The sequence below is a fragment of the Penicillium oxalicum genome, chromosome III (assembly GCF_001723175.1).
Source record: "Penicillium oxalicum strain HP7-1 chromosome III, whole genome shotgun sequence".
Classification (NCBI taxonomy): Eukaryota; Fungi; Ascomycota; class Eurotiomycetes; order Eurotiales; family Aspergillaceae; genus Penicillium; species Penicillium oxalicum.
The window spans coordinates 598,769-608,847 of NC_064652.1; the positions used below are offsets into that span (position 1 = coordinate 598,769).

Genomic DNA, 10,079 nt, shown 5'->3' on the forward strand with positions numbered 1-10,079 from the left:
CAATAGTCAGCTGCACTCGAGAAGAAAAAATACCCACTGAGATGGCAGGGTTCTACCATAGCTTCGGAACAGAGACAGGTGCTCAACCTCCGGGGTTTTCCATTTAATCTCATGGGTACACTTTCATCGGGACAATGGCGACATGGGTCTTATTTCGGAAAACTCAAATTTGAGGAAAGAGCCTATTTTGATAGCTCTGTGAAGATCATCCAGATCCACCGGGAACTATGAACACGAAGCACAATGCATTGACATCGGCAAAGTCATTTACCATCCAAAAAGGGAGGTTGTAATGTATCTTTGGACAAATTGATGGCCTTGGACGATCGGATGAGGTATTGTCATTCTTGGCCGAGGCGCAGTAAATCGAACGACTTGGCGATATAAACTCCATGGAACTGAGAAGAGTCGGAGGACTGTAGTAGTCTAGGTCACCTCATTAGTCTCACCTAGAACACATGCGATGGTCACACACATGTACACAGTACATACAGTGAAGGAGAAATTGGTTCATCCAGTTTGGCTAGCACACCAGTTTGGCTAGCACAGGGGGCTCGGCAACCGAGATTCGATGTCATGTACTAAAGTACGACTCGCTTATTCTCAAAAAATAAAAAAGGGGTACCATCCATAACCGTTCGACGGAGATGAGAGGTGTGAAGAATTACACTATGGCCTACGAGGCTCCACTTCCGGTATTGACGGATCGAACTTGGCACTCGATTCAACGGTTCCCGAGACGGTAAGATTTATGTTCATGGATCACAATAAGTAAGACCAAGCAGTTGCTCCACGGGTTCCTATGCAGAGAGGAAATACTATCCATTGCCCTAATTCATCCGGAGAAGAGGACCGGTGCAGTAGTGTGTGAACATCATTGTTCCCTGCAGACCAACCAGGCACCCAGAAATCATACTTGTAACTGATCACATTTTGGATAAGTAAATTGTGAAGATCAGATATGCATCTACATGGTTAGCAAAGGGTCACTCCAGGCGTTCACTTCCTATACCTTGCAAGTGCAAGATCCATACTCTGTCACTAAAGACGTCCCGCTGGTGATCTACTTTTGAGAGCCTTCGTAGATGAGAACAGAGCGACAGGACACATTTGAGATCAGAAGCTTGGCATGGCGGAAAGTGGCAATCAACCATCAAACGCTATCTGCCTCGATGTGTCCTTTAGTTTCTAGACTGGGTAGATGACTGAATCACCCTGACGCTTTGTACGTTTCAATTACGTAGTATCGACTGGCAAGTCCTCCTGAGGTGCCGTCATTGGAGGACATGGGTGTGGTGGATCGTAATAATAATATTACCAGTCAGAAATTGCAGGTGGGCACTAGTCAACGTGCGCTTGACTATATTTTCTCTAGAGCGTAGCTACGAATAGAAGATGTGGACGCCTCTTCTGATTTTCCTCGCTGCCAAGCTACCAGTCCCCTCTTCCAGCTCAGGCATAACTACTGTTCCTTGTTGGGAACAATAAGAAGAGCGGAAACTGGGGTAAATCTAGTGCTTACCTTTCCAGTCCCCATCTAGTCATTTTTTTTTCTCTTTTCCTCATTTTGAGTGACTTTGGTTAAAAGGATTTATGACTTGGGCCTGGTCCACTCCTATCTTTCCTCTCTCTGAATCTCAAGAGAATTGAGGTTCACACAGAGTCAGGAGGGGGAGGGTCGCGCAATCTCAACGTTGGAGGGTTTTGATCACCACCAAAGACGCAGATCAGATCAGTCTCTTGATTTTCACCATCGGTGGTTTGTCGTCCGGTCATTCACTCTTTTCTTCTTCTATCAATCACTGCCAATCGCCAACATGGGGTTTTCGGGGGCCCATGGGTCTCAGGGACCGACCGTAGTTGGAATCAGTCTGGCTTTCGCCGTGTTGACATTTCTGGTCTTGTCCTTGAGGCTTTTTGCACGTATTTACGTTCTTGGGAAGATGGGTCTGGATGACTGTGAGTGGGCATTCTGAACCACTTTTTGAAATTGACGTGCTAATCGACCACTCCATCGATCTTCAGATCTCATCATCTGCGCTTGTGTATGGACCAAAGACCCCTCCCCCCTGAAATATCTCAAGCACCAGCTGAATGGAAGAAATAGATTTTTGCCTGGGCATTCATTGCAGTCACCATCGTTGGTAAGTGAAGGCAATTGGGTCTGTCACTCGAGGAATGGTACTGACCTTCTCAAAGCTGTCGAGAACGGACTCGGTCAACATAAGAAGTTTACCGACGAATCCAAACTTCCACGATATGGATTTGTACGATATTTATGAATTCCTTCAGAAAGCCTGGTTCAGTCTCGGCTAACTACCTACTAGTTCGTGTGGCTCAGCTCGATGTTTTACCTCGCATGCCTGGGCTTCATCAAAACGTCTGTGCTTTGGTTTTACACCCGCTTGGGTGATCGTTTTCTCACTCGCTTGTCATACGTGATGATGGCGGTCATTGTCTGTCAGGCAACATCCTTCGTGCTAGTCGCCGCCTTTCAATGCCAACCCATCAAAATGGCCTGGACCGGAGTTGGACCTGGAAAATGCGTTCAGATCAACATCTTCTATCTCGCAAACGCCGCCCTGAACATCTTGACCGATCTTCTCACCTATACTCTCCCTATTCGAGTCATTTTCAAACTTCAGATGCCGCAAAAGCAAAAGATTGCCCTCATTTTCATTCTTTGCCTGGGTCTTTTGTAAGTTCCAGAGCCTCTACTCTAGTCTCTTTTCCGTATTCGAATTATTGCGGATGTGGATCATGACCATGATTGGGACGCTGAAGAGACTCGCGCTGACCGTGTATACCCTAGTGCTTGCGTCTCCTCCATCATCCGAATCACCTACATTCCTTCCATGCTCACCTCAGATGATCCTACTTACGCAATCAGTGGAGCCATGTACTGGTCCGTCATCGAGACCAACATTGGGATTTTCGCCGCCTCCATTCCCTCCTTCAAGGCCATTGCGTCCCGATTCCTCCCCCGCTTCATTGGCGAATACTCCAGCGGCCGCAAGTACGGCGCCTGGTCCGGGACCCCTGGAACCCACCGCTACGGCTCTGGCTTTGCCAAAGTCACCGACCCCAACAATATCACCATGGGTACTCTCAATGGCGGCAGGGATGACATCGGGATGGGCACGCAGATTGGCGCCACTGTTGCGGATAACTCTAGCGAGGAGCGCATCATTATTCCCGATGGAAAGATTTTCACTCAAACAGAAATCGAGACGACAGTGGAGTCGAATCACGAATACAGCTCTTCCATGGAACAAGCTCGTCGGACGAAAAGATATTGATGGTGGGTTTGCATCGCATAGAACGGTCGGAGCAATCACGGTGTATATTACTATTTTTTCCACACTTTCATTTGTTTGATATATTTGTTTCTGTCATGAACATACACAGAGATGGCGGACTTCTTTTTTTCTTCTTTCTTTTCCCCTATTTATCATGCCGTTCTGTCATCATCCATTTTTGTGGCGTATTTGCTCAGAAGGGGTGAACCGATTTTCCCAAGTGACGCGTGCCGGATAGGCAGTTTTTTAGCCATGACAATGTCAAAGGATCTTTTTCATCATCTTGGGTATTCCGTGTCCTACTTGTATTGGATTCGGCTTGAACAGGTATATAACCTCTTCCGGTGAGAGTCGTTATCCAAGGGCATTACTTCTGAGACAGCCGCCTATCCCTCTCATCTTTTCAGCCACCACGGGAGGATGAAAGATGACTGGATGAGAAGCTTATCCGCCTCGCAAGCAAGTACATTTTTCCGCTATAAATGAGCATTTTCTCCCATCTTCTTCGTGATCTTAGCTTCTGGTCATTTGAAGGGATTTCCAAGAGACGAGATTAACGGACAGCTCATTGCTGGGTATCGAATTATTCATTGCCCCAACTCCCACTCCCTTTGCATGAGGATTTTTGACTTGATTAATTGTCATGTGAGCCTTCCAAATCCGATGGCCTCGCATTGAAGCGATCCCAGGTTATAGATGAGATTGGGTTGAATTGCCCAAAGTTATAAAGTCGGTACATGACGGATTTGAAAACTCTTGATGTCAATGTGAGCATGCACATAGATAATAAGCTGTACATGTAAGGCTCTTGTATTCTGTGACTTGTTGGATCTTTTCGAGCTTCTTCGTATTTCTTTTCATTACGCCCCCACAGCATGTACCAGTACCTGGTCCTCGACCTAAATTCATCCAACTTGGATCAGTATTAATTCGCTTGTTCAATTTTAAAGGCAGCTATAGCTGAGGTAGATTCTTAGTTCCTGTTTTTCAGCATATTCCTTTAAGCCAGCAACTTAGAATTTATGCTTGGAACAATGAAACCGGGGAAAGCTTGCTATTTCCATTTTTCGAAAGGCTGATAGATCGAAAGATATTGATCATACGGACGGGATTTAGCCTTGAAATAGGTATTGAGACCTCACCTCGGCCAATTTCGTGTCCTGGAGGAATCTAGTGGTTTTGAAATACTTGAGGTATTGCAAAACCTCCTGCTCATCGGATGCCGAGTGTCACTTGCTGTTCATACGTCGTTGAGACGGTGGTCAGGCTTTATAATAGATATTTTGTCATCTCATGTTCTTTCGCTTAAACCTGAGCTTTGTATTCGACGATGATTTCAAGAAAGAAAAGAAGCGAAGCGAACATGTATTTAGTCTATCAAAGAAGCACCAATGTACTTCTGTGGTTTTTTTTAAAGATCACTTACTTCCTAGCCCATTCTATCTTGCAAGCTTACTAGAAATTGCTCGAGCAATATCTCAGATAATGCTTTCTAATTATAACAGCTTCGCAAAGCTCTCGACTATTGTGGTTTTGCTGAAAGAAACTTTTGTCAATTTATCATCACAAACGCATACATGCGTTCACGACGGCGTGTCTGAGTCGTAGTAGGATCGTATTATCCGTATTAAATTAGCTCTTTTGGTGGCGCCAATTCAACTCGATTAGATGCCCTCATTAAACGATAGCTTCTTTGGCAAAAACGGGTCCTTAAACTTGATGTTCAGGCTCCCTCCAAGTGAGACTTCTTTTGTTGTAGTATTTTTTGTTGCAGCTCTGGTTCCCAAGGTGAGATATCAAAGGAACTGAAAAGCTTTTCCGTTTCGAATTTGTTCGCAATACTTATCTCAGTTTCCTCTTGACTACGCCTATAGTTGTGCATACAACCTAGGGAATCGCCTACGCATGCTCCAAGGTATCAGCATTGTCATCTTATTCACCTTTTGCGGCGTAGCTACTAAGAACTCAAGGGAATGGCACACCTGAAAGCGGTGATCAAAAGTCAATTTAATATAATGTTGAGTTAAGCCCTCCGATATCATACAGAAATTACGAAACTGTCATAAGGCTATAGGAGGCATCATCAACAATGAGAATATCTGGTCTAAATTATTCTGTATTATCCTTGTTCATTTCCACCTTGAAAGTCTCGAATTCAGAATGAGCAAAGAATGTATGCCGTGCTCTCGGTAGGTCTTCCTGAAAATTCTTCGAGATCATTCGAGCCTACCTATACTCAAAGGAGTGCAATGTTAAGCTGCAGCAGAAGATGCATCACGACATGATGCATAACCCTCACTCAGTAAGCCAAAATCAAGCACTAGTCGCAAATTCAGAATACAAAGCACGAAATATTCCTCCCAGTCGTATTCGGGGGCCTGTTTCTACCTGGACTTGTCGCCCTGCCTCCGCACGATCTATTTGCTACCTGTCGTGGGATTTTTCGTTCCCGTCGTCCCGTTCAGCTTTTGGTGGTCAGGTGAACAAATTCTCCGCCCGTCTCCAGGATAGTTCTAGAACTCACTACAATCTCGGCGAAATTGAACTTCTGGATCTCCCGATCAGAGGTGCTGGCATAGACATTGACCATGTGGTTTGAAGGCCGCCTTCGGTTTCCTTCCCCTCAAAAACTCCACTTATTCTTGTCCGTTTCAGCTGAAATGCTTCTGCGACTACACCGGTCTTTGAGGATCTGTATTGCCAGGGTTAGAATCACGGTTGGCCATTATCACAAGGCTCAAGGAAGCGATTGTTTTCATGAGCGCGTCTAGATCTCGAGAGGACCCATGTTGATGGTGCGCACAGGCCACAGGCAAAGAGCCTAGACCTTTCTGATGGGCATGCGACGTGGGGACAGTTGCTCGTCCCGCAGCTAAAAAGGCCAAACTCTGCACTAGATGGCTAGAAATAGAGCCTTCAATCCACTTGTGTCGGACAAGGGGCCCGGGGACCTTCTGACGGGCAGGCAGGTGATGTGGAAGTAGAGACTGATATTCGTCTAAGGTATAAGACTAGCATCTGAAGTGAGACCTTTTGACTTGTTCTACCCACTAATGATGTGGGGAGATTTCGTACATGGGCTCTTTTTTTCATTTTCTTTCTTCCATGGTCTAGTCCTAATGTCATCCTTCATTTGTGATCGGACAGCGTCCCTCGTGACTACTCGCATATGTTGTTCCACGATGAAGAATGGAACGGACGGATGTTTCGTACTCGAGGGCAACGATTGACATGACACCTCAACACGTGGTTCGGGATCCACCGGTGATAAGAGAACGATCCGGCACAAACACCGTAGTTCTCGCTATATCTTACTCATAGAATGACAAATGATCTGTCAATCATATTACCAATTCATCTCCTTAGACTCATAATTGCTGCAGCTCTGGACAATATTGTTAAAAAATTTTTCATGCAGCCATGCCCAGAATGTCAACGTTCAGCAGGCTTGATGCACGGAGGAAACCGGTGCCGGGATGTCGGCACGCACTAGAAGGATGACAGAAGGCCTTAGCGTGTGGTGTGGCCTTCGCAGGTTGGGGAGGGAAAAAAATATGCACGCCAGAGTCCCGAAGGGGCAGGACGTTATGACTGGGACTTGGATTAATGTGGGAGTCAACGACCGTGGGCAATGTAATGCCGATGACAATACACAGTCTAGCCGCAATACGCCACGGTGTATCCGGCCAGTTCGGTTCGGTCCAGCATTTCCCATGTGTGGCTGAGCATGCCGGCCGCACTAAGGTTCCGCTACAATCCAATCACCGGGACTGAAAACTCTTTCAGCATGCATTAGCGCTATAGGGCTGTTTCTAAATCGGTGCTGCAGGTTTCTCCTTCCAGTCGGTTCTTCCAGTATTGGGCAGAAACAGGCAAACTGTCTGCACCGACAACTTGGGTGCCTGTCTGTTAAAGTGCTGACGGCTCTGTATATTGTTGGGATCGGTTTAGCCATGCCGTTGACTTTCCCTGGTATGCATGTCAGAGCAGAGATTTTTCCTTTACGACCCTAGGGACTGATTAGGTTGTTGTTTCTTCTTTGGTCTAGATCGCGTGTCCCAAGAGAGCAGGTCCGATGGAGTTCCTTTTTTGCTGTCGCACATCCAACAAGAGAACGTGTCGGTCTGCAGGATGGTGATTGGAAATCAGACAGTCTGGGAGAGACCTTGTGCATCTCTAGTCATTTTAAGAAGTTCGTGGTAGAAACAATCTATTACAACTACATTGCGCATACGACGAGCTTCTCGAGGTTATCGAGTGGGCCGACCGCATATTGAGTCTTGCCACTTCCCCGGATCATCGACGAGTACCATCGGTCGAGCATCATCGCTAGTCCCCGAGTCATGAGACATGTTTGAAAGGACACTCCGTACACTTGTACAGTATGTGGGCCAGTCCTTGGTCACGAAGTGGACAACATGTGAGGGAATGTTGGCCTGGCGGTGCTCCCGTGGAGATTCTTGGCTCTGCTGTCTAAGCGAGGGAGACGAATACCCATTTTTGGAGAACCTTTTCCTGGCTGGATTTGTCAAAAAAGGCGTTCCGTCTTCTCAGCGACAAAATTGATGGATTCCAGGCTAGACTACTTGGAGTGTCTGAGACTCTGACCGGCTCACGGCATCCCCGGACTCGGGCAGATCGCCCGGTCGGGACGGGGTCCGTGAGTTGGTCAGAATTTGCGAGTCTGCACGTCTGCAGTTCTGCACTACCGTGAATCCCGACCGTCCTCGGTTTCTACGGAGGAACATCGGACATATTGTTGTCTCAACAAGAAACCCCTTTGAGGCTTAGACCCTGCAAATGACAAGTGATTACCGTTCTCATCCGTACTCTTTCAGAGATACCACTAGAATATCACATGCTTCCAAATACCACCCAGCTCGGACTCATCCACAAACTCGGCATGTTTGGGCGAAACATGTCCAGGCCTATATTGAGAAGTCACCACGACGCTGGTATGAGGGGGGGAAATTTGGGGACAGGTGTACTAACCAACTTGTCTGATTGGGCGAGACACTATTTGCCAGCACTGGATATCTTGCGGCCGATCGCGACAGTCCCATCGCGGTGGAAAGTGGGTAGCTCACTCCGGGTGCTGAACTTTGACAGCTGAGATGCGGTGGCAACATGCAGATCCGAAGCCTGGCAAGATCTCCTGCTGCTCGCACGAGCCACTGTCAACCCCGTTGGAGCATTCTCTCGGGCCAATATGGTGTCTGACGACTAGATCCCGGACGGGGCAAGCCACAATAGCCAAATACCCATAACATCGAGATCGACCGTATGCGGCAGACACCACAGCGGACGTAGCCGAATGTTGGCCCGACACAATGGATCGTAGACATCTCCACGTGTTTGAGCTACATACCAAGTCTGTATGGCTGCATTTGAGGGGCTGGTGGGGGTACAGCGTACAGCGTACAGTAGAAGCCTCTTCAGCCAGATCTTCCAATATTCTCCCGAAGTGATGCCGGAGTTCTCAGTGTTTCTCCGTATCCTGATGCCCATGGATGCCGGCGTTAACTGCAATTTGAGCTGCCATGTCTAGCGCAAACATGCCTGCGCATTGTGACTCACCCATCGCTCTTCACTCTTGAATCAACGGCTATGACCCTTGGCTGGGTCCCACATTTGGCGACTTGATTATGACTATGCCGGGCATGTGATCAGAGGCTGGTGGAGAAATGGGCAGAATAATTTGCAAAGATATCAGAAGCTGACTTGTCCCTTAGTCCGCAGTGACAATCTTCAAGCCGAGACTAGTAATTCTCCCCGAAGTCACCTGTTCCAACTTGAGTAGGAAGTACTGTAAAAACTTGAAGCTTGAATACCCGAGCTCCCACGAAGACAAGAGGCGCTTTACTCGCAGAGCAGTTTCATTTGTTAGTTCCACCGGTTATGGTGTCTCCTTTCTCTGGTTCCGATGCATGCACACACAGGACTAGATTCCCTAGTACAGTATGATAGCACCGTGGTTGACGCGTACTGCGAGTCGCAATACCGCCAGTCAGCCCACAGGTCAGCTGATGACCGCTCAAGATCTGGGTCAGATGACTATCATCCTTGGCAAGGCTACTGGAAGTATGTGGGCTCAATTTTACCTTGTTTCTCTTTGATGGTACAATATTCCTCGGGTGGCAGATCTCCGAAAGCAAGACTCATAGAGCACGGCTGTGACAAAAAATTTATTCAAATTGAGAAATAAACCGTTACCCTTAATCGGCAATGAACAACATGAGCAGACATGCTCGATCTGGGTTGACCCTTACGGAAAATTTAGGTTCCCATACCTCTCCACTGGGTTGGTCGGAACCGGATCATGGAACCGAATGAAAGTTGGTAATCAGGCCTCGATCAGATACGAAAACGAGGAACCAAATCGTAGGGAACCCCGAAGGAGTGGGTATGCCACAGTGGCGCAGCTTATGTGTGGCTTGCAGAGCTTCTTCGGAGAAAGCGATATTCACATGCCAGCGATGGCTTTATGAAATGCACTACAATCCAGTGGCTCGTAAATTGGCTAGGAATTTTTGCTTAGGCTGAAAGAATTGTTGAGATTTGACAAACTCGGGGTGAATATTCAGTCATGGACATATTTGTAAGAACGAAGAGGGGCAGCATTCATTGTTGCCTGAAATACGAGGCTAATTTAACCCTCGCATGGCTTCCGGGGACCACCACGAGAGGACAATCTCCATGAGACAAACACCGAAGCCCCATCACCCCATGTGTACGGAGCAAAGGTGTGGCTCAGCCCTGTCGCTTTAGGTAGTACATACG

At 47.2% G+C, this 10,079-nt stretch overlaps 2 protein-coding genes across 2 annotated transcripts; one reads left to right on the forward strand and one right to left on the reverse strand.

Moving 5' to 3' along the window:
• Nucleotides 1–1,817: 1,817 nt before the first annotated feature.
• POX_c03695 (uncharacterized protein) lies at nucleotides 1,818–3,299 on the forward strand (the record flags this gene model as incomplete). Its single annotated transcript, XM_050112585.1, has 6 exons — nucleotides 1,818–1,959; nucleotides 2,026–2,045; nucleotides 2,108–2,144; nucleotides 2,200–2,267; nucleotides 2,328–2,698; nucleotides 2,813–3,299. The coding sequence occupies 6 exons, from the start codon at nucleotides 1,818–1,820 to the stop codon at nucleotides 3,297–3,299; spliced, it is 1,125 nt and encodes a 374-aa protein (XP_049970141.1).
• Nucleotides 3,300–8,522: 5,223 nt separating this feature from the next.
• Nucleotides 8,523–8,807, reverse strand: POX_c03696 (uncharacterized protein; the record flags this gene model as incomplete). Its single annotated transcript, XM_050112586.1, has 1 exon — nucleotides 8,523–8,807. The coding sequence occupies one exon, from the start codon at nucleotides 8,805–8,807 to the stop codon at nucleotides 8,523–8,525; it is 285 nt and encodes a 94-aa protein (XP_049970142.1).
• Between the last annotated feature and the right edge of the window lie 1,272 nt (nucleotides 8,808–10,079).